At 46.9% G+C, this 24,051-nt stretch overlaps 1 protein-coding gene across 1 annotated transcript in view; it reads left to right on the top strand.

Moving 5' to 3' along the window:
• Positions 1-24,051, top strand: part of SPATA21 (spermatogenesis associated 21) — a 39,220-nt gene that overhangs the window by 6,922 nt on the left and 8,247 nt on the right. The window contains exons 3-11 of the mRNA XM_068537503.1: positions 1,105-1,256; positions 2,851-3,070; positions 7,058-7,353; positions 7,739-7,787; positions 9,965-10,431; positions 11,170-11,258; positions 14,288-14,425; positions 16,639-16,710; positions 16,829-16,946. Of these exons, the coding sequence (XP_068393604.1) occupies positions 1,105-1,256; positions 2,851-3,070; positions 7,058-7,353; positions 7,739-7,787; positions 9,965-10,431; positions 11,170-11,258; positions 14,288-14,425; positions 16,639-16,710; positions 16,829-16,946 (1,601 nt within the window). The remainder of the gene's footprint in view (positions 1-1,104; positions 1,257-2,850; positions 3,071-7,057; positions 7,354-7,738; positions 7,788-9,964; positions 10,432-11,169; positions 11,259-14,287; positions 14,426-16,638; positions 16,711-16,828; positions 16,947-24,051) is intronic.

Genomic DNA, 24,051 nt, shown 5'->3' with positions numbered 1-24,051 from the left:
TTACCAAAAGAGATGCTGGCTGGGTGAGCAAAACAAGAGTTGCCTACTTACTTCCATGGCCTTTAGCCTCCCTGTCCCTTATATCCTTTATTCCCCTGACAGCTGCTCAAAGCTTCCATCCATGACCCTCCTCATCCCCTAGCCTGCAACCTAAGCTCTCATTGCTCTTCTTGGCCTATTTCCATCAAAAAAAAAAAAAAAATTTTTTTTTAAGTGCCAAGTGGCATGAATTGAAGAGCACAGAGAAGATCTTCCTTTCTGTGTCCCCAGAGCCAAAAATGTCACCATAAAAAAAGTCAACATTCCCTTGGATTAAGTATCACCCTCTCAGTGTAGCCTCTGTTATAAATCATGGCTTCTCCTAGGCCCCCGGAGAGGGCCTGAAATGGGGGTCTTGGAAGGAGGCTGGGGTAAACATTCAGGGCTTCCTTTACCTGCCCATTTATTTTTTCAATGCACATAGTCATGGGGTCTCAGTGCCACCACTTAACCAGCTGTATGACCTTGGGCATGTCACTGCAGCCCTTTGAGCCTCATGGGCTCATGTGTGTCATGTCGAGGATTAACTGGGTTAAGTCCCTGGAGGCACCTGACACTGGCCCTGCCCCGTGGTAGATGCCCTTAGTGTTGGCTCACAGTGCAATCTTGTTTTATCAACCGATTGAGCCAGGTTGCCTGGGGTTTGCTGACTCAGGCGAGGCTTGGAGCTGCCTCTAAGTCACTGACTAAAGGTCACCCAACTAGGGAGTGATGGGCATCAAAACCCAGCTCCAGAGCCTGAGCTCTGAAGCAGCGGAAATTGTGGAAGCCTCTCTCGGAACTTGTGAGGGTCTTGAAGTCCCCCAGGGCACTCTGTCTAGTTGTCCTCAGTGGCATCTCCTCGGCCCAGGTACTGCTCTGGACTCCAGGTTCGCGCTGTTGCCATCGGTGCTGACCGAGCCTCTCTCCCCCTGCCCTTTGTCTCCTCCTTGCCTCTCTCCAATGTCTTCCCCAGTTAGGCACGGGATCTCCCCGTCCCTGAGGCCAGGATGATGCCAGAGAGTGGGAGAATCCCTCCAGAATGGGCCAACGCTTGAGCCAGTGCCATGGGCATCTTTGTTCTAGGTTGTGTTTCCAGATGCTGAAGGGATAGACAGTGGGAAGCAGCCCTCATCAGCACCAGGAGGGCCAGAGGACGGGCCCAGACACAGAGAGGCAGCAGAGGAGGGGTCTCTGGAGCTCAGCACCCAGGAGCAGATGCCTCCGGCGGGGCCAAGGTGAGCCGGGGGCTTCCCAGAGAGCAGCTCCAGGAGAGAATCCCCTGTGACTCACCTGGTGGGGGGGGGGGAGGGGCAGCTTCCAGGCTAAGGTGGATCCACCAAGTCACAGCCCCTGTACTTCTCTTTCATAGCGCGAATCACACTAAATAATTACTCATGTTGACCTTTTGTCTGAGCTCCCCCACTAGACCACAAACTTCTGTGATGTGTCTTGTTCAAGAGGCATTTATGTCTTGTTTAACCTCACATCCCTCATGCCGGGGACTCTGCCTGTAGTAGATGCGCAATGAATACGTATTCACTGAATTCATAGAAGAATGAACAAAAGAGAGGCTGAGAGACACAGAAACACACATTTATGTGGAATTATTGTTATTACTTTCTAAATATTGTATATATCTTTAAGCTTGTCTACAGTGAGAATATATTCTTTTTAAAAAGAGAAAATGGAGAGAGAGCCAGAGAGAGGCAAAGTGAAAGACTTGGGAGACTGGTCAGCTTATCATTTAAATTTGATTATAACCAAAAACCTCTAAATAATCTCTTCTACACGATAAGTTAGGGGAATCAATCAAAGCCAGGTGTCAGCACCCCTGAGACAGGCGCTGCGCACCGTGCTGGCGGAAATAGAAACTATTTCCACACATCTGCTTACACAACTTGGCAATTTGTTTAAACTGCTTTAAAACTGTCTTTACCCTCATCTATTTCTAGAAATATCTAGGAAATAAGTGCATATTCAGGCAAAGTTTTATGCACAAAGATTTCCACATTATTTTAAATGCTAAGAAATTGGAAATGCCAGTGTGCACTAAATGCTCACAATAGGGGGATGGTTAAGTAAATTACGATTATCTATAAAATAGAGAATTTTAGGGGACTTCCCTGGCGGTCCAGCGGTTAAGACTCCACGCTTCCACTGCAGGGGGTGCAGGTTCAATCCCTGGTCAGGGAACTAAGATCCCACATGCCACACAGTGCGGCCAAAAAGTAAAAAAAAAAGAGAGAGAGAGAATTTTATACTTTCATTAAAAAGCATGGTTATGAAAGATTTTTGGCATGGGAAAAATTTAGATTATACTGTTAATTGAAAAAAGATTGCAAAATTGTATTCACAATATAACTAGGTAAAATTATGTAATTATTGAAGATGGTATTTAAATTAATCCCCATTAAAAATATGTATGTATATCCTTAGGAAGAAGCCTGCAGGAAATACTCCAGAATATTAAAGTGAGATCAGATAGGTGCAGATTCAAATCCGGACCTGTCAACTTCAGTTTAATGACCCGAGGCTCAAGTCTTCCGACCTCTCTGAATCTCAGTTCTCCCTGATTTTTCTTTTTTTTTTTCTAAAAAGCAATAAGTAATAATAAAAATATTAAATCCTAACTCTCTTAAACATTGACATCAAAGTGTCTGTGATTGGGGGAATTCACGTCAGTCCTTTATTCTTTCTCCTAGGCATTAAGTATGCACCTATGGTGTGCCGAGCCCTGTGCAGGTGCTCTGGGAACTATGAAGAAATATAAGAATGTAAAACTCTGCCCCAGTTTGGGAGCTGAGGTGTCCCTTTGTCTGTTCTCCCCAGGATGAAGCAGTCATCTTTGGCCCCCCAGGAAGGACCAGGGGAGCTGCAAGCAGGCCAGGATCAGGCCACGCCAGGAAGTGAGCTGGAGGTGCTGCCCTCCAGGGTCCCTGCAGCACAGGAAAGGCTGCAGCAGCAGAGCTCATGGAAGGAGACCGAGGACCAACAGGGGAGCCAGCAGAACCTAGGGACCATGGAGGGTCAGTTCCCCAAGAGCTGCCAGGTAATGTCCATGGAGACCTGGGCAGGAGGGTATGGAATGACTGACCCACAGGGGAGGTGAGGGAGCAGGGAATTGTTGGAGGAGATGGGGGCGTTCTGTGTAAAATTAAAATCGGGACATGCTGGGTTTAACAAAGCTCAGACAGCTTTTCACGAAGATGGCGCCGAAGGCAAAGAAGGAAGCCCCTGCCCCTCCCGAAGCCAAAGCCAAAGCAAAGGCTTTGAAGGCCAAGAAAGCAGTGTGGAAAGGCGTCCATAGCCACACACACACACAAAAGAAGATCCGGACGTCACTCACCTTCCGATGACCCAAAACACTGCGGCTCAGGAGGCAGCCCAAATATCCTCAGAAGAGCCCCCTAGGAGAAACAAGCTTGACCACTGTGCCGCCATCAAGTTCCCCTCACCACCGAGGCAGACATGAAGAAAATAGAAGACGACAAGGGACTTGCTTTCCTTGTCGGAGTGGCGGAGTGGTTAAGAATCCGCCTGCCAGTGCAGAGGACACGGGTTCGAGCCCTGGTCCCACATGCCTTGGAGCTACTAAGCCTGTGCGCCACAACTACTGAAGCCCACGTGCCTAGAGCCTGAGCTCTGCTACAAGAGAAGCCACTGCAATGAAAAGCCCGCACACCGCAACGAAGAGTAGCCCCTGCTCACCACAAGTAGAGAAAGCCTGCGCACAGCAACGAAGACCCAACGCAGCCAAAAATAAATAAATAAAAAGAAAACAAAAGAAAAGAAAATAGAAGACGACAACACACTGGTGTTCATTGCAGATGTCAAGGCCAACAAGAACCGGTTTAAACAGGCTGTGAAAAAGCTCCATGACATTGACGTGGCTAAGGTCCACACCCTGATCAGGCCTGATGGAGAGAGGAAGGCATATGTTTGACTGGCTCCTGACTATGATGCTTTAGATGTTGCCAACAAAATTGGGATCATCTATACTGAGTCCAGCTGGCCAATTCTCAATATAAAAGTTTTCACTATAAAACAACAAAAACAAAGCTCAATTTTTTTTTTTTTTTTTAATGCTAGGATATTCTAGCATCTGTTTCTTAGCTGCTGAGCACTATGGGACCCTGCAAGATGTCGTTAGAGTATGGTGCCTTTTCCAAACTTATTTGACTGTAAAATATCTTTTAATTTATTTTTATTTTAAGATTTAAGTTTTTTTTTTTTAAAAAAAAACAGCTTCAGTGAGGTATAATTGACATACACTTGCGCATACTTCAAGTGTACAATTTGATGTTTTGGACACATGTGTATACCCACGAAACCGTCACCACAATCAAGAAAACAAACACATCTGTCACCCCCCCAAATTTTCTGTGCCCCTTTGTCATCTCTCTTCCCATTCACCCCCAGCCTCAGGCAACCAGTGATCTGCATTCTGTCGCTATAAATTTGTTTGTATTTCCCAAAATTTTCCATAAATAGAAGCATACAGTATCCACTCTTTTAGTCTGGCTCCTTTAAATTATCATGATTATTTTGAGAGCCAGCTATGCTATTGTGTGGATGAATGCTTTATTCTTTTTATTGCTGAGTAATATTCCATTGTATGGATATGTCACAATTTCTTGTCCTACTGTATAGCACAGGGAACTATATTCAGTATCTTGTGATAAACCATATAGGAAAAGAATATGAAAAGGAATGTTTATATATGTATAACTGAATCACTTTGCTGTACAGTGGAAATAAACAAAAACCAGTTTCTTCATTCTTTCATCTATTGATGGACGTTTGGTTTGTTTCAACTTTTTTTTTTTTTTTAATAAATTTATTTATTTATTTTTATTTTTTGGCTGTGTCGGGTCTTCGTTGCTGCACGCGGGCTTTCTCTAGTTGCGGTGAACGGGGGCTACTCTTCGTTGTGGTACGCGGGCTTCTCATTGCGGTGGCTTCTCTTGTTGCAGAGCACGGGCTCTAGGTACGCAGGCTTCAGTAGTTGTGGCACGTGGGCTCAGTAGTTGTGACTCACAGGCTCTAGAGCGCAGGCTCCGTAGTTGTGGCGCATGGGCTTAGTTGCTCCGTGGCATGTGGGGTCCTCCCAGACCAGGGCTCGAACCCGTGTCCCCTGCATTGGCAGGCGGATTCTTAACCACTGCGCCACCAGGGAAGCCCTGTTTCAACTTTTTGACTACTACAAATAAGACTTGTAGAAACATTCATGTCTATATGTACATGTACTTTCATTTCTCTTGGGCAAATAAATACCTAGGAGTAGAATGGACCGTATGGTATTTGTATGTTTAACTTATTAAGAAACTGCCAAACTTTTCTCTAAGATGGTTGTACCATTTTACATTCCCGTCAGCAATGTATGAGAATTCCACTTGTTCCACATCCTCCCGGAAACTTGGTATGGTCAGTTTTTAATTCTAAGCATTCTAATAGGTGTATAGTTGAATCTCACTGTGGTCTTTATTTTCATTTTCCTAATGACTAATCATGTCAAGCATCTTTTCATGCGCTTATGGGCCATTTGTATATCTTTGGAGAAATGTCTATTCAAATACTTTGCCCATCATTTTAATTGAATTAGTCAATTTATTGTTGAGTTGTAAGAGCGCTTTATATATTCTGGATACGAGACCGTTATCAGATCTACGATTTACAAATTTTTTCTTCCATTCTATGGATTGTCATTTCACTTTCTGACCTTTTTTTACAAAACTGGGTTGTTTTTTTATTCTTGAGTTTTGAGAGTTCTTATATATTCTGAATACAAGTCCTTTATAATATATGTTAATTTGTAAATGTTTTCTCCCAGTCTGGGAGCTGTCTTTTCCATTCTCTTAACAGTGACTTTCTTTTTTTAAATAAATGTATTTATTTATTTATTTATTTTTGGCTGCCTTGGGTCTTCGTTGCTGCGCACGGGCTTTCTCTAGTTGCAGTGAGCGGGGGCTACTCTTCGTTGCGGTGCATGGGCTTCTTAGTGCAGCGGCTTCTCTTGTTGTGGAGCACAGGCTCTAGGTGCGCGGGCTTCAGTAGTTGTGGCACACGGGCTTCAGTTGTTGTGGCTCGTGGGCTCTAGAGCGCAGGCTCAGTAGTTGCGGCGCACGGGCTTAGTTGCTCTGCGGCATGTGGGATCTTCCCAGGCCGGGGCTAGAACCCGTGTGCCCTGCATTGGCAGGCGGATTCTTAAACACTGCGCCACCAGGGAAGTCCTTAACAGTGACTTTCAAAGAACAGAAGTTCTTAATTTTGATGAAGTCTAATTGATCAGCTTTTTCTTTATGGCTGTGCTTTTGGTATTATTTCTTAGAAATCTTTACTCAACCTGAAGTCACATAGGATTTTCTCCTATGTTTTCTTTGAGAAGTTTTATTGTTTTAGGTTTAACATTTAGGTTTATGATCCACCTTGAGTTAATTTTTTGCATATGGTCTGAGTGGTGGGTTGAGGTTCATTTTTTTGCATATGGCTGTCCAACCATCCCGGCACCATTTGTTGAAGACTATCCTTTCTCTGCTGAGTGTGCACCTTTGTCGAAAATCACTTGACCACATATGTGTGAGTCTATCTCTCTACTTTTTTTCATTCATCTATTTGTCTATCCTTATTCCAACACCACACTGTCTTGATTATAGCAACTTACTAAGGTCTTGAAATCAGTTAGTGTAAAAGTCCCCTTTGTAGGGAGTGCCGTGAAGGACTCTTGTTCTTTGAAACATCCCTTGGGAAATCCCATTTAAAGAGGATCATCTCACTTTCTCCAGGTTCCCATTCTACCTGCACAGAGAAGCCTGGATTATGACTTTGGGCAGGCTCTGCCTCCTCTGGGCCTCAGTGTCCTCATCCCTCAAAATGAGGGAAAGTGGGCAACCTTCTAGGGGTGCTGGGAGAACTCAGTAAGATAATGCTTGCAGTGCTTGCTTGAGTAAGGGTTTGACAGCTGGTCTCTGGGTGAGTGTTGAGGGTCACCTGAGAGCCAGGATGGGGCTCCCCATCTTGATGTCCTTGTCCTTGGCAGGACCCAGAGTGTCAGCCCCTCCCAGGTCACCTGGCCGCCAATGAGTCAGACATAGTGCAGCCAACAGAGCCTTGTTGCGCCTTGGACAGCCGTGGACAGCAACTGGGGGACAAGCCCCCCAAGGAAGTGGACACCCCACCCATCAGGCCACAGGGGGCTCTGCCAGAGCCTGGCTCAGGGGGACATGAGGACAGTTCCCAGGAAGCAATGTCCCTAATGCCCACGGCAACTCTGGAGGAAAAGACGGCCCACTCTTCCCCACCATCTATGCCAAGACCTAACACACCCAAAGAAAGGTAAGGCATCCTCTGATGGCCCCCCACCCCGCTCCCTGACCCCAACAAGACTGCTCTTCTGCTAAGCTACAGGGGAGGTGAATTCTAGTCCTGACAGCTCCTGACATGATGTAGAACTTGGTCAAGTCATGCCCTGCTGGGCCTCCATTTCCCCATCTGTATAGTAGCTCTAATACCAGAATTCTTTGTTCCATGGGCCTATTCTTCAAGAGCCACGTCCCCACAGGGGATGTGAGGGTATGAGGAGCCCGCCTGGGATTAGAAGGCCAGGGGAACTAAGCTGGGGTGGTGGACCTGAGTGTCCTGGGGGCTGAGAGAAGGAGTGTGCAAGGGGCAAGCCTTGAGCCGAGCCCCTCCCTCACCTGGGAGTTCCTCCCTTGTTTAGGGACAAGGCTGTGGAGATCCAGGCAGCACTGGGGCCTATTCCTCCACCTGTAAGTAGACCCACAGCGGGGACGGGGACAGGGTGGGGTGGGGGTCAGGAGGATGAAGGGGGCAGAGGCAGAAATGGGACAGTATTTGGAGTCAAACTGGGGAAGGTGTGAGCGTGTGCCTGTGTGTTTGCATGAGTGTGCACATGTATGTGCATGCGTGTATGTGTGTGTTTGCACATGTGCATGTGTGTACCCATGTGTGTGCATCTTGGGTGGGTGTCAAGGATGCTCTTACACTCTGGAGTCCTTGGATTCACCCCAGGTCATGGCTTTTTCCACATCAGCACGGATTTCTTCCACCCATTTGCTCTCAGTCACAGCACACAACCCAAAGCTTCCCTGAACACCTGGGAGGCTCCCATCCCCCTCCCAGCCACTTCCTGGTTCTTTGATTTGACTGGGCAACCTGTGAATATACAGTCATCGTCTGCCTGGTGGAAAGGTAGGTTGGAAAAAGAGGAATCAAAAGAGCCTTTAGGGAGTATAATCTACAAAAATATTGAACCACTATGTTGTACACTTGAAACTAATATAATATTGTAAATCAACTATACTTCAATTTAAAAAAAGAGGCTTTAGGTTTGGGGCCTGAGCAACAAGTGGTGTCATTAACCAAGGTGGTGACACTGGGGAAGGAGCAGACAGGAAGAACCTAAGGTTCTGCTTTAGTCATGTTCTAGACACCCAAAAAGAAATGCCAGGAGGACGTCTGGAGTTAGGAAGGACAGAGAAGTCAGGATGGGAGATGTAAACGTGAAAAAAATGGGGTAACATCTAGGAGAGTGAATATAGAGCAGGAAGGCATCTGAGGACAAATCACTGGGTCTCTACCACATTTAGAAATGGAGGGACTTCCCTGGTGGCGCAGTGGTTAAGAATCTGCCTGCCAATGCAGGGGACACGGGTTCAAGCCCTGGTCCGGGAAGATCCCACATGCTGCAGAGCAACTAAGCCCACGAGCCACAACTACTGAAGCCCCTGTGCCACAACTACTGAAGCCTGTGCGCCTAGAGCCTGTGCTCCGCAATAAGAGAAGCCACTGCAATGAGAAGGCTGTGCATGGCAACGAAGAGTAGCCCCCGCTCGCCGCAACTAGACAAAGCCCACGTGCAGCAACAAAGACCCAACGCGGCCAAAAATAAATAAATAAATAAATACATTTAAAAAAAAAAAAAAAGAAATGGAGCAAGAGCAAGGAATAGCCAGCAAAGGAGGCTGACGAATACTCAGGGAGGGAGCCAGCCGGTGATTGAGTGGGAGTCTGGAGAAGAAGGCATTTCCAGAGGGATGGAGTGGTCATCTGGGTCTATCACCGCTCAGTGGTAGGCTCTGAGGAGGGCAGAGATCTGACCACCGCCTTGCAAGAGTCTGGTTGGGGCGTGGTGGCAGAAGCCGGACTGGAGATAGGAGGAAAGTGGAGATGGAGTACAGCCAAATCTTTCAAGGAATTTTGCTCTAAAGGAAGAGCAGAGACCTGGGATGGTAGTTGGAAGGCTTTGTACTGTCGGGAGAGTTTTTTCTTTTAAAGAAGGAAGATAATACAGCATGTTTCCATGCTGACGGGAGTTATCTGGTGGAGAGGGTAGTGCTGATACTTTAGGAAGAGCGGGTGTGTGGTGAGAGCTACATCTTTGAACGAGAGAAAGGGCTGGGCTGGACCCTGCGTGGTGTGTGGCCTGGTTGGAGGTGGGCAGGGGACAGCTCATCCCTCTAAAGGGACGGATGCAGGAGGTGCTGCATTTGCTGAATGAACGAGTGGGAATTTATCGAGTGCCTACCACAAGCTGGCTGCTGGGTCAATATGGATAAAAGAGGCAGACGAGGTCCTGCCCTCCGGAAACTTACTTCTGGTCAGACAGGCAAACAACAGGCACGGACAGGGCCATTGCAAATTGTGTTGATTGCAGTGAAGCAAATAAACAAGTGGTGAGACGGGGAGTAACTCACTCAAGACCACAGCTCAGACAGCCAGGAGGGGGCAGAGCCCAGGTCAGGGGTGGGGGAGGACATGGGGTGGGAGCCTAGTAGGTTGCAGGAGAGAGGTGGGCATCCCCAGGGGCCCAGAGAGGGAGGGGCAGGGTGAGGATCCGCTGCAGAGTGGGTGGCTGGGAGAAGTTTTGTGGGACAATCTGGCTGGCCGGAGGCCTCCCAAATCCCCTCCCCGGTCCTGTTCCCAGGAGGCGAGGGACATCGGAGAGAGGAGGGAGATGGACCATACTCAGAAGCAGCCTCAGGAGCCTGCGGGGGCCACGGGGGCCCAGAACCTTGGCAGCCCCCGGCCGGGCTTCATGAAGTGCTTGTTGGAGGTGGAAGAGGAGGAGGCCACACGTTGGAGGGTCACCAAGGCCCGCGCGCTGCCAAACCGGAAGTCCCCCAGGACCCTGGCCCCCGTGCTCGTCTCTGCCCCGGTTGGCAACTCAGCCCCAATCCTGCCTCTGACCCTGCCTCAGACCCCTGCCTCGGCTCCTGCCATGGCCCCATGCTGGGCCCGACCGCCAGCCCCTGGGCCACTTCCTGCCCCCATGGGAGCCCCAGCTTCAGTGCCCGTCACGGTCCTGCCGGTCCCTGCATCAGACCTGGGCTGGAGAAGGACAGAACTTTTGCACCACAGCGGGGAGAGGAGCCTGAATTACCCCAAGGCACGGTAGGAGCCATCCCAGAAAGGGTGTCTGGGATCAGGGCCTGGTCCCAGGGCCCCTGGCTACTCTCTTCCAGATTCTTGTCCCTGTCACTGCACCTGTCTGTTCCCTCCCATGTGTCCCCCCTCCATTTCCCCTCACTTCTGTCTCCTCTCTGTCTTTCCCAGCTCTTGATCTTTCATATCTAGGCCCCTTTTTCTTTTTTTAAAAAAAAATTTATTTATTTATTTATTTATTTATGGCCGTGTTGGGTCTTCGTTTCTGTGCGAGGGCTCTCTCCAGTTGCGGCAAGCGGGGGCCACTCTTCATCGCGGTGCGCGGGCCTCTCACTATCGCGGCCTCTCTTGTTGCGGAGCACAGGCTCCAGACGCGCAGGCTCAGTAATTGTGGCTCACAGGCCTAGTTGCTCCGCGGCATGTGGGATCTTCCCAGACCAGGGCTCGAACCCGTGTCCCCTGCGTTGGCAGGCAGATTCTCAACCACTGTGCCACCGGGGAAGCCCCTAGGCCCCTTTTTCATTGCCAACCCCCTTTTTCTTTCTAACCCCCTTTAGACTCCCCATACCTCTGCCTTGCTCCTCCTCTGGGTCACTCGTAGACTCTCCTGACCTCTTAAAGCCTCCCCCAGGGTTCCTCCCATGACCCCCTCTGCCCCGGCTCCCCCTCACCCGTCCCTAGCTTTTGGTGCAGGGCCGGGGTGGGTGGCCAGATGTGTGCCCTTTGCCCGGGCTCTGTCCTCTGCAGGCAGGAGCTGGAAGAACACTGCCTCCTGAAGGTGCGTCAGACCTGGGAGGAGAGGTCGGAAGAGCACCTCACACTGAAGCAAGAGGAAGGTGAGGGCGGGCCTGGCCAGGGGAGCCCCTTGCGGGGCAGGCAGAACGCTCAGTCCTTGGGTTTATAAGCCCGGGGTGGGAGATGGGGTTGCTGATCATGCTGCTGCCCTGGTACCCACCCCAGCCCTGCACTTGGCTAGTGGGGTAGGAGGCTGACCCAAACTCTCACACACCACTGGGTCGGGGAGCCAGAATCCTGCTGGGTCCTCTCACTTGGGGTCCAGTTCTCTTCCCTGTTCCAGAGCCACCTGTCTGAATGAATGGAGCAAGCCCTGCAAAGCTCTTTCGTTTTTGGAGACGTTTGTGCCTACCCCAACCCAAGCCCACGCTATTGGTCCTCTGCAGAGGCCACCTGGATGGGACGCAGGGCTCCAGAGCCTCCACCTGTCCTAGACCATCCCTCACCATTTAACAAGACCACCCGCCCTGGACATGTTACTGAACCAAACTGGGGTCTGCTTGCCCACGCGCAGTAAAGTCAGTCTACTGACACCGGGTTGTGGTGAAGGAAAGGGCAGCATTTATTGCAGGCTCCAAGCAAGGAGTCCAGGCAGCCAGCGCTTAAAAGGCCCAAACTCCCTGATGGCTTTCAGGGAAAAGTGTTTAAAGAGAGGGTGAGAGAGAGGGTTGTGGGGTGCCTGATCAGCTCACGGACATTCTTCTGATTGGTTGGTGGTGAGGTAATTGAGAGTTGACATTATCAACCTGGTTCCAACCAGCCTGGGGTCTACGTGCTCTTGGTCAGCATACAGTTAACTTCTTCCACTTGGTAGGGGTTTCAGTATCTGCAAAACAGCTCAAAGGACATGGCTCAGAATATTATCTATAGCCCTTGAGGAGGAACTAAATGTCCTTGACTTTGTTTAATGTCTGAACTATTATTATTTTGTTTAACTTTGTTTAATGTCTGAACTATTATTATTTTGTCATGTTTGACTGTTTTCCTTTCTTTCTGCATTTTCTCACTTCCCTGATTAAATCCATTCTTTGGAACTCGGGGAAGGCCTAGGAGGCTAAAGTTTTTCTACAAACAAGAAGAGGCAGGCAGAGGACATGGGAGGTGGCGGGGGGTCTGTCCCAGGAAGACCCCATAGGGTCCTGCTCAGTTACACACAGGTCCCCATTTTCCACCACATGCCACCTCCACCAAAAAATTTAAAAGTTCTGAACATCCACCCTGGGCGAGGCACTGTGCCCTTTGCTCCCCATCGTCCTTGGGGTTGGGCCCTGTGATTCCACTTACCTGCGCTTTGAGGAGGAGTGATTGCCACTTCCTCTGGGCTCTGGAGGTGGCCTAATCAGCCATCCACATCCACTGTCAACCCAGCCACACCTGGCTCTGGCCCTGGATGAGGAGGTGTGTGCCCTCCTTCCACCCTCCGCTCTTCCCCAAAGTCTGGGCCCCAGGAAGGGCCAGAGCGGCCCCTTCTTCTGCCTTCCCTGAATGCGCTCTCTGGCTCCCTAGGACCCCATCCTTGAAGTTCACTCCTTTTAGCATTAAAAGTCTCTAGTCATTTTTGGAGGGGCTTTTCTAGGTCCCGCGCCCACTGCCCCATCTTCTTGAGCTGAGTTCATGGACAATGTGCCACTTTGGCTTAGAGACTCAGCATTGTCCCCAAGACTCAGCCCTGTCTGGTGAGGAAAGAGCTGGCTACCTGCTCTGATGGTCCAAACCACCCTGCATTTGGGATGATCTTACCACCTTTGAGAGCTGTTCAGTTTTCCTTTTTCAGTGTGCCTGCCTGTGGCAGCTCACCACTTAGTCCAACCCTAATCCCAGCCCTACCTCTTCCCTGCATTTCAGTTCTGTTCATCAGAGACTTACTGAGTCTACGATGTGCCAAGCAATGAATTAATACAACCTCTCTGGGAGGGTGTACTGTTGTTCTGTCCATCTTACAGATAAGAAAATTGAGGCTCAGAGAAGTACAGTGATTTGCCCATGGCAACTATATTAGCTTGCTCAGGCTGCCATAATGAAGTACCACAAAATGAGTGGCTTAAAATTTATTTTCTCATAGTTCTGGAGGCTAGAAGTCCAAGATCAGGGTGTTGGTATGTTTGGTTTCTTCTGAGGCCTCTCTCCTTGGCTTGCAGACGTCTGCCTTCTCCTTGTATCCTCACATGGTCTTTCCTCTGTGCACACACATCCCTGGTGTCTCTTGTGTGCCCAAGTTTCCTCTTCTCTTAAGGACACCAGTTAGGTTGGACTAGGGGCCACCCCAATGGCCTCATTTTAACTTAATCACCTCTTTAAAGGTCCTATCTCCAAACATCATCACATTCTAAGATATGGGGGTGGGGTGGTATTAGGGTTTCAACATATGAGTTTAGGCAGCGGGCACAATTTAGCTCGTAACAGCAACCCAGCTTCTTAGTAAATGGCAGAGCCCGTCTTATCACTAGGTCTGTTGATTCTAACCTGGATTTTGCTGTGGGCTGTGAAACCAGACACCACACATGTTATGACCAGGACACGACTTTTCTATCAATTGGTGCTGTTCTGGGACTTTCTCAGCATTGTTCCTGGTCCTCTGCTCTGGTCCAGACAAATGAAGCTGTCTTAGAGGCTATGTGTATCCAGATAAGTAACTGCAGAGCCCCAAAGCCAAGGCACAGACTCAGAGTCAGAAAGATCTATCTGGTCCTCTAACCTCTGAGCCTCAGTTTCCCCATCTTTACAAGGGAATAAGCATTCTACTCATACCAGGCTGTTGTAAGAATTAAATGAGAACATGGCTATAAAGAGCTTAGCACAGTGCCTGGCACACAGCAAGGGTGCCCTAAAGTGGGCATGTTCTGATGCAAGGTGAAGGCGGCTAACTAGCTTAGCTTTTGCCACACCAGCTGAGCCCTTGGTCTGACCTTGTACTAGAGAGTGAGGTGAGTCAATGGGCCCACACCCCTCCGCTTTCACTCTTAGTTAAGTTTGTCCCTCCACCCAGCCATGGTGATAGAGAAGGCTGGACAGGGGCTGGTTGGAGCGGATGGGATGGATGGTAGAAACATAACCCCACTGCCCACCCCAGCCTTCCGCAGCTACTTTGAGATCTTCAGTGGTCATGGCGAGGTGGATGCACAGAGCCTGGAGAACATCCTGCTCCTCGTGGGCATCTCCCTGACGCCGGCCCAGGTGGAGGATGCCCTGAGCAGTGCTGACATCGATGGTGAGTTGGGGGGAGGTTTCATCCTGAACCCCAGGCAGGGTCAGGTTCATGGGCAGCATGAGACCTGTGCAGTCACACAGGGCTCTGCGCTTACAAGGTCCTGACTTTGGTTTAATGCTCTGCTGCTGTTACAGTCTAGAAATTCTTGATAATTTTTGAAAGAGGGGCCCTATTCTGCATTTTCATTTTGAACTGGGCCCCACAAATGATGTAGCTGGTCCTGGCCCCAAAGTTAGGGCTCCCTGAGTACCTACTCAGTGTCAGGTTCTGGGGACCCAGAGATGACCAAGACTTATTTCCTGACCTAAGATGTAGGTGATCTCTGAGATCACTCCTTCCGGAGCTTTACATGTGCTTCATCGGACATTCCTCCATGGCTTGGTCACTCATTTTACCAGCTGTATGACCTTGGACAAATCACTGAAGTTCACCAAGTCTCAGTTTCCCCACCTGTAAAACGGGGCTTACAGCAATACCCATCTCACTGGGCTGCTAAAATAATTAAATGAGATAATCTAGGCAAAGCATGGAGCACAACGCTTGGTGCACAGCATGCATCCGGGAGACATTAACTGCTGGTATTATTCATTCACTAAATATTTATTAACTGCCTACTGTGTGTCCATTCCTGTGCTGGGCACTGGGAATAAAGACATGTGTAAGACCTATGAGACCTGCCCTCGAGGTGCTCACACAGTCAATGACACAGAAGGAAGAGTTGCCAAAGGAAGCAGCGCTTAAGGTGGCTTGGAGGAAGGGATCAGGAAGGAAGGCTTCCTGGAGGAGGTGATGCCTGAGCCAAATTGTGAAAGATGAAGCAGGAGTTAGGCAGGGAGAGAGGAAGGAAGAAGGGCATTGCTGGTGGCAGAAATAACCTGGACAAAGGGAATAGGGCACAGGGTGAGAAGCATCACATGTGGTTTGGTTGGCTAGATGCAGGGAACACAGCGGAGCTGTAGGGGGCCTGGGTTCCTGACCTCTGAGTGTCAGCTCTGCTTCCTCCGTCACTGCCTGAGCTCGAATCCTCAGGCACAAGCTAAGAATTCACCTCAGCTCGGCCCCTACATGACCCCAGGCAACAGCCTACTTTTGTCTATGCCTCAGGCCTCATCTGTGACATGGGGATAAGAGTATTAGGTGCCCCCCCACCCCCCGCAAGGGTGGCTTTAAGAATTAGAGACCACTCATTAATTTGTCAAGTAGTTCAGAGAACATTTGCCAAGCACCTCTCTGTCTTAAGCCCTGAAGACACAGTGCAGAACAAAACAGCCAGTTCCTGTCTCTCAGAGCTTCAGTTAAATCCCAGATCTTATGAGTGTGTGGTTCAAGTACTAGGGTTCTATGAGAGTGTCCAACAGGGGGTCTGACCTGCACTGGTCTGACTTCCCTAAGGAAGTGATGGTCAAGGGGGAGCATTAAGTGAATGAATTGGAGGGAATTCCTTGGCAGTCCAGTGGTTAGGACTCCGCGTTTTCGACTCTGCGTTTTCACTGCCGGGGCCCGGGTTCAATCCCTGGTTGGGGAACTAAGATCCTGCACGGCCACAACAAACAAACAAAAAACAAACAAACAAAAAGAGTTGGAGGGTGGTGGAGAGAATTCTAGGAAGAGGAAGCAGCACGCGCAAAGGCCCGCAACAGGGAAGAATGTGGCCCCTGGTGGGAGAGCAGGTTAGCGTTAAGGAGTTTGGTACCAGGTGAGGCTGGAGACAGGTAACAGGCAGGTCTAGCAGGGCTTTGAAGGCCGAAGTGGGAAAATTGTAGGTACAAATATGTTCTCATGCAGAGACTAGCACACTGTAATAAGAGTTGCTGACATTTAATGAGCGTATATTATATGCATGGCCCTATTCTGAGCACGTTGCCTCAATTTCTCTCCCATGAGAAAGGTGTTATGGTCATCCTCACCCTATAGATGAGAAAACTAGGGCTTAGTGGGGTTAAGAGACTTTGCCAAGGTCACAAAGATAGTAAGTGGTACACCTATGACATGAACCCAGTCTGCTGCTTCCAGGAACTTCTGGGAGCTTCTAACCCAGGAGATTTTAATTTTCACCTTCTACTTTCCTGGGTGCACCACGCTCTCTGCATTGAATATGCGTTACTTTTATAATCAAACCCAATGAGTAAATGCTAATAACCGTGCCTGGGTCGCAATGCCCGAGCCTGCTCTGAAAGGCCCCTGGCCACCCTGTATTCTTCTGGCCTCCACAGGAGACGGCCACGTGAACTTCAAAGACTTCTTGGCTGTGATGACAGACACCAAGCGCTTCTTCTGCTCTGTGGGTGAGCAGGGGTGAGCCCAGGGCACTCAGAGCTGGGGGGAGGGGCCAGGTGGCTGCTGGGGCCGTTAGGCATCCAGGGCTGTTAAGTGGTAACGGCAGCCACCATCCCACGTCCCCAGAAGAGAAGGCCCTGACGGACACGGCTCCCCCAAACCCCCGCACTCTGCTCTTTGAGATCCTGTCCCTGCTGGTGGAGATGCTGGCCTTACCTGAGGCAGCCTTAGAGGAGATCACCAGGTGAGTAGGACTGGCTGTTGGGAGTGGAGGGTTGCGGACACAGAAATGGCACCTAGCGTTTTGGCAGCTGAGGACTTTCGATAATTAGGACTCTCAGTTGCCAGTGAAACCCACATAAAACTGGCTTACACAACAGGGGAATGTACTGGCTCGCATCACTTCTCAGGGCCTCAGGAATGGCTGGATCTAGGAGACCAGATGATACCATTCAGGCTTTATCTCTCCTGCTCATCTCTGTATTAGCTTCAAGCTCAGCGAGGCTCTTCCCACAGTGGGAAGGATGGCAACCGGCAGCCTCTACTCTACTCATACCCTCCTTGTTTTGCAACCTCAGCAGCAAGAGGAATACCTTCTTGCAGTACTCATACAGCAGTCCCAGAAAGGGAATGTGATAGGGCCTGTCTAGGGCTAGAGAACACGAGGTGGAAGCCTCCCCGTGTTGCCAGAGTGGGCTAGTGGGTGGTTAGTGGTTCACCTAAGGAAGAGACGGCTGTGTACAAAAACAACATGAACATTCGAGGGCTAGAAGCAGAGGGTCAAGGCAGAATGGCCCACCTGGTCTCGCTTGCAGCACACAGAAGCTTGTCCCTATCGCTCAGAAAGTTGGATCATTTTTTCCTGCAACAGACCAGGCTTTTTCGGCAGGGGCTGGAGGAGGGAGAATGACTGCAGGCTGTTCCACTAATACCAACTTAGCAAACCCCAAAGACAAGAGATCTTTCTTCCTCCCGGCATCTATAAATCACTAAACATATATAACTCTGAAGACGACAAATGTATAATTTTAAAAGCAATAAAACAAATTCCCAGCTATCAATTTCTCCAGTTTAAAAATAGATAATTCCAGTAATCTTGAAGCCCTTGTGTGCCCTACCCCAATCACAAAGTACTTTCTCCCTAACAAGAACCAACCCTTATTCCTTTGCTTTTTGTTTTAAAATTTCACTGCTTATTTCTTCCCTTATCGTTTATTGAAAATTTCATACATATGGCAAAGTTAAAAGAACTTTACAGTGAACATTTATATACCCACCACCTAGATTCTACTGTTGCCATTTTACCATACTTCTTTTGCCATGCTTCTATCCCTCTATCTGTTCATCGATCTGTATTATTTTTTTATTCATTTCAAAGTAAATGATAGTTATTTCCCTCTAAATACTTCAGCATACCTGGCATTAGCTAATGATCAATATTTGTATAGAGTTCCCCCCCCCCCGCATATTGTGAGGTATAATGTACATTCAGTGAAATGCACAGATCTTAAGTGTATCATTGAATGGGTCTCAACACATGCCCACACCCCAGCAACCTGAACCCCTCTCAAGATATACAGAACTTTACCATCATTCCAGAAAGTGCCCTCATGACCCTTCCCAGTTGGTCCCTGAACCGCCCCCCCGCCCAGAGGCAATCACTCTTCTAATTTTTTTTTTCCATTACAGATTGGTTTTGCCTGTCTGACAACTTCATATAAATGGAAACAAACCGTATATGTCATTAGTGTCTAGCTTCTTTCACTCAGCATAATGCTTTTGAGATTCATCCATGTTGCTGTGGGCAGCAACGGTTCACTCCTTCTTATTATTGTATCCCATTGGATGAATATACCACAGTTCATTCATCCATCCTTTCATGGGTAGATTTCTGAGCTGTTTTCAGTTTTGGGTTATAATGAGTAAAGCTGCCATTAACATTTTTGTACAAGTCTTTGTGTGGACATATATTTTGTTACTTGGGTAAATACCCAGAAATGGAATTGCTGGGTCATAGGATAGGTGTATTTTACTTACAAGAAACCGCCAGACTTTTTTATCTAAGTGATTCTACCATTTTACACTCACATCAACAATGTACCAGAGTTCCAGTTGCTCCACATCTTGTGCAAATCCATACTGTCAGTCTTGCTAGTTTCAGTCAGTCTGGTGGATATGCAGTGGCACTTTTTTTTTTAAAATAAATTTTATTTACATATTTATTTATTTATTTATTTTGGCTGCGTTGGGTCTTTGTTGCTGCGCGCGGGCTTTCTCTAGTTGTGGTGAACGGGAGCTACTCTTCGTTGCGGTGTGCGGGCTACTCATTGCAGTGGCTTCTCTTGTTGCGGAGCACGGGCTCTAGGCACATGGGCTTCAGTAGCTGTGGCACGTGGCCTCAGTAGTTGTGGCACACGGGCCCTAGAGCACAGGCTCAGTAGTTGTGGCACATGGGCTTAGTTGCTCCGCGGCACGTGGGATCTTCCCGGACCAGGGCTCGAACCCGTGTCCCCTGCATTGGCAGGCGGATTCTTAACCACTGTGCCACCAGGAAAGCCCTGCAGTGGCACTTTTAAATTTTGACTCACACTTGTTTGTATTCCTGAATACTTTATTGTTTAGCTTTCCATATTTTTTACCTCTATCGGAGTGGACTCATAAGTCCTCTGTTACTTGCTTTTTCTTCTCAGTGTTATGTATTTGTGACTCATCCATGTTCTTATGCATAGCTGTAGATCACTTATCATTTTCACTGCTACATACTATTATCCGGTATGACTACATCACAATATATGTATTTGTTCTGCAGATGGACATTAGGTCTATGTTCAGTTTCCAGCCATGGTAGAAACAGTGTTAATATTTTGTATATGTCTCCAGGATACCTGGGCAAGAGTTTCTCCAGAGCAGCAGTTTTAAAACTTTTTGGTCTAGGAAACAGTCAATATTTTCTATATATGAACTTAAAACTGAGAGATCTAAAAAATATCTATTAATTTATTTAACAAAGATAATCCCATTACATGTTAATGTTAATTTTAAATGAAAAAATAACAATATTTTCCAAAACAAACAAACAAGAAAGTTAATGAGAAGAATGGCATTGCTTTACAATATTGAGAATATCTTCAGTGTCTGGAACAAAAGAAGTTGGCTGGATTTTCCTATATGCTTCTGCATTCAATCTGTTGCAATCTGTCGTTTTGGTTGAAGTATATGAAGAAATCCGGCCTCACACAAATATGTAATTGGAAAAAGTATTTTAATAGCCTTTTCACTTAATATCCCACATATCATGGAGGTATTTTTCTTTGATAGTACACCAAACTTGACGAGCAGTAGTGTCTTAAAAGTTGGTTGCAATATGGAATCTGAAGCCATATCTGTGAACTGTTCGTTGTACTCTTTTTTTAAAAAAATATTTATTTATTTATTTGGTTGCGTGGGGTCTTAGTTGCGGCCAGCAGGCTCCTCAGTTGCAGCTCCAGGGCTCCTTAGTTGTGGCAGGAGAACTCTTAGTTGCAGCATGCATGTGGGATCTAGTTCCCTGACCAGGGATCGAACCCAGGTCCCCTACATTGGGAGCAGAGTCCTATCCACTGCACTGCCAGGGAAGTACCCTCGTACTCTTTTAAATAAAAATCTATTGGTCTGTTTTGTAGTTTAAATGGATCTTTTCCCATGAATGGCTTTTGTAACATGCATTGTTCATTTAGAACATATTGCGTATCTTCTAAATGTTGACACATTTCATTGTAGTTATTCTATATATTATACGTATAAGTATTAATATCACCCCTAATGTCAGAAAAGTCTTTATGGAATTCCCTGATGGTCCAGTGGTTAGGACTTGGCACTCTCACAGCTGGGGCCCAAGTTGGATCCTTGGTTGAGGAACTAAGATTCCACAAGCCACGTGGCACGGCCAAAAATAAATAAATAAATAAAATAAAGTCATCCTTGCTTTAAAAAAATTTTTTTTTAAATATTAGAAGTGTTGTGTGAGGCTACAGTTCACTCATTTGACTGTTATAAACTATTCTGTGTATGAACATGCATATGATGCATGCTTATTATAATGGATTTTTTTAAATTTTATTTTTATTTATTATTTATATTATTTTGGCTGCACTGGGTCTTCATTGTGGCACGTGGGCACTCAGGCTCTTCGTGGCGGTGCACGGGCTCTCTAGTTGCAGTGTGTGGGCTCTAGAGCACTTGGGCTTAGTTGCAGTATGTGGGGATCTGAGTTCCCTGACCAGGTATCAAACCCGGGACCCCTACATGCGGAGCTCGGAGTCTTAACCACTGGACCACCAGGGAAGTCCCATGATAATGGATTTGTTTTCCCAAATTCTAATTTTTTACTTGAAAGCTTTAATTTTGTCATAGGTAACAAATGCTGTCAGTTGTTTTCCTTGAAAGGATGGGCTAAATTCATCCATTTTCAAGAAAATATCCGCCAAAATACACAAGGCTGCATAACCATAGTTTGTCCTTTTTTCAAGTAAAAAATGACATTTAGTGTGTAGGGGAGGTAAAATTTTCCTTTACCCTCTTAGAGCTTCCAGCTGGGACTTATGTAAGACAGACTAACAGGAGAAAAGCATACAAGTTTAACTTACACGCACATGGGAGCCCTGACAAGAATAATGAAGACCCAAAGAACTGACAAGGCCAAGGGGCTTGCATACAAGGTTAAAAAAAGAGCAGCAACTGTAGAAAAGTAACTAAAATATATGGGCAGGGGCTTCCCTGGTGACGCAGTGGTTAAGATTCCGCCTGCCAATGCAGGGGACATGGTTTCGAGCCCTGGTCCAGGAAGATCCCACATGCCGCGTAGCAAGTAAGCCCGTGTGGCACAACTACTGAACCTGTGCTCTAGAGCCCACGAGCCACAACTACTGAGCCTGTGTGCCACAACTACTGAAGCCCGCGCACCCAGGGCCTGTGCTATGCAACAAGAGAAGCCACCGCAATAAGAAGCCCGCGCACCGCAACGAGGCATAGCCCCCGCTCACTGCAACTAGAGAAAGCCCGCACGCAGCAACGAAGACCCAGCGCAGCCAAAAAAAAAAAAAAAAAAAAAAATATATATATATATATATATGCAGAATGAGGAAGATAAGAGTTATTTTAACCATGTCTGTTTGTAGAGTTCTCTTGGCCTGGACTCTTCTTTTGTTTTTTTCTTTGGCCACACCACACGTATACACTGGCCCGCAGCAGTGAAAGCGCGGAGTCCTAACCACTGGACCACCGCGAAATTCCCTCTTCCTCCCTTGTGATAAGAATGTTTCTTCCTCCTGGTTCAGGGAGGGCAGCTTTCACCTGGGAATTTTGTCTCCTGCTTTTAGAAAGAAAAAGTCAGTGGACCCTTCTTGCATCTACTGTTTTTCAAGTGCCTTTAACTCAAAATAACCAACATGCCGAAGTGGCACATATTGGGGTGGCATGTCCTAAACGCCTTCATTTCCTCCATCTGGCACTTCCCTAGAAGTTTCATCTATTAAAAGCTGAGTTGGTGGCCGTGGAGAAAAAGTCGGGTTAGAAGTTGCAAAGAGATCTGTGAAAGGGGGAGGAAAACATAGATCGGAACAAGCAGAAAAGAACAAATCTAAGCACATGATCCTGTATTTGCCTGGATCCATCGCTTAGTCCTGAGAACAGGTCAGTTCAGTGACAGTCGGAGCTCATTTTAGGAGGCGATGGTATAGGCGGGAGTAGGGCACCCACCTAACTTAGGCCTTTATATGGTGAGCTGCTAGCAAGCATTTAATGAGGGGCATTTCTTTGGAAACAAAAGAGAAACAGAGGTTAATGGTTAGAATAAATTGTAAACTCAGTTTTTGAGGCCAGAGGGCAGTTAATTGTGAGATTCTTACATGTCAGGTTCAAAGCATCTTTAGATGGTGGATTGAGGGACTTCCCTGGCGGTCCAGTGGTTGAAACTCTGCGCTTCCACTGCAGGGGGCACGTGTTCGATCCCTGGTTGGGGAACTCGGATCCTGCATGCCGCACAGTGGCCAAAAAAAGATGGTGGAGTGAGGCTATCTGGTGGCTCTCTGATGAATTTTCTAGCTTGCTCTTTGAATGTCTTTGGTGATGGCATTGGGTGTTCCAGTGAACTAACAGCAGCAGCAGGCATACAGGGTTGTTATACATGATCTGTTGCAGTGATTTTTTCTTTTTGAAGTTTACATTAAGTCGCTTTAGCTTGCAGGGCATTGAGAAAAGGGCGGTTCTAGTTTTCAGTGATGCCAGGTCAGGAGGGTGGGGGGAAACTAGAAATGTTGATTACTAGAAATGTTGATTACTAGAAACGTTGATTCACTTTGTGAATACACAAAGTGGCAGGAGCCAGTTTATAAAGAGGACAAAAAGCTCAAAGTAAGTGAACTGTTCAACAACCTACAAAGGTGTGTTATAGTTTTTATTGAAACATAGAATTTTTCTCTCCACAATCAGTTCCATTTTTATCGGATAATCAGAGGAAGACTAATTTGCTTGTAAAACTGTTTTTGTTATTGAAGTGTAGTTGATTTACAATGTTGTGTTAGTTTCAGGTGTACAGCAAAGTGATTCAGATCTATACACATACTAATATATATAATAGTGTGTGTATATATATATATTAGTGTGTGTGTGTATGTATATATGTATGTGTATGTGTATATATATATATATATATATATATATATATATATATATATATTAGTTTCTTTGTGGACAAATCAGTAAAGTATCAGAAATCACAAAGAGTTCCCTGGTGGCCTAGCGGTTAGGATTTGGCGCTTTCACTGTGGAGGCTTGGGTTCGATTCCTGGTCCAGGAACCATCCCACAAGCTGCACAGCGCGGACAAAATACAAAAAGAAATAAAAATTAAAAAAGAAAAAAAGAAATCACAGAGACAAAGAACCTAGAAAGTTAAACATATGGCTCTCTCCATTCTTTTTTACTTTTAATTTACTGTCATGGTTGACATACATCAAACAATGCACTTTAATTGTACATTTTGTTCTTAGGTTGAATTCATAGCATTATAATGTTAAACATCTGGTAGAGATAACATATGCTTGTTTAACTAGTCTTAATTTATATAAGCTTTTTTTCCCTTTCTTTAAGCCAATTAAATACAGCTCTCTTACAAGTTAATTTTTATCAATACCATCTGGAGTAGAAAAACATTACATACATATTTTATATATATATATATATGCATACGTAAACATGCAAGACCCAACGCAGCAAAAATAAATAAATAAATAAAATCTATTTAAAAAAAGGAACTCGTTTCATTTCTGGTGGGAATGCAAAATGGTACAGCCACTTTGGAAGACAGTTTGG

This window comes from Eschrichtius robustus, chromosome 3, assembly GCF_028021215.1.
Source record: "Eschrichtius robustus isolate mEscRob2 chromosome 3, mEscRob2.pri, whole genome shotgun sequence".
In the NCBI taxonomy this organism is placed as follows: Eukaryota; Metazoa; Chordata; class Mammalia; order Artiodactyla; family Eschrichtiidae; genus Eschrichtius; species Eschrichtius robustus.
The sequence above is the reverse complement of the archived record's forward strand: the minus strand, read 5'-3'. Positions and strand labels throughout refer to the sequence as shown.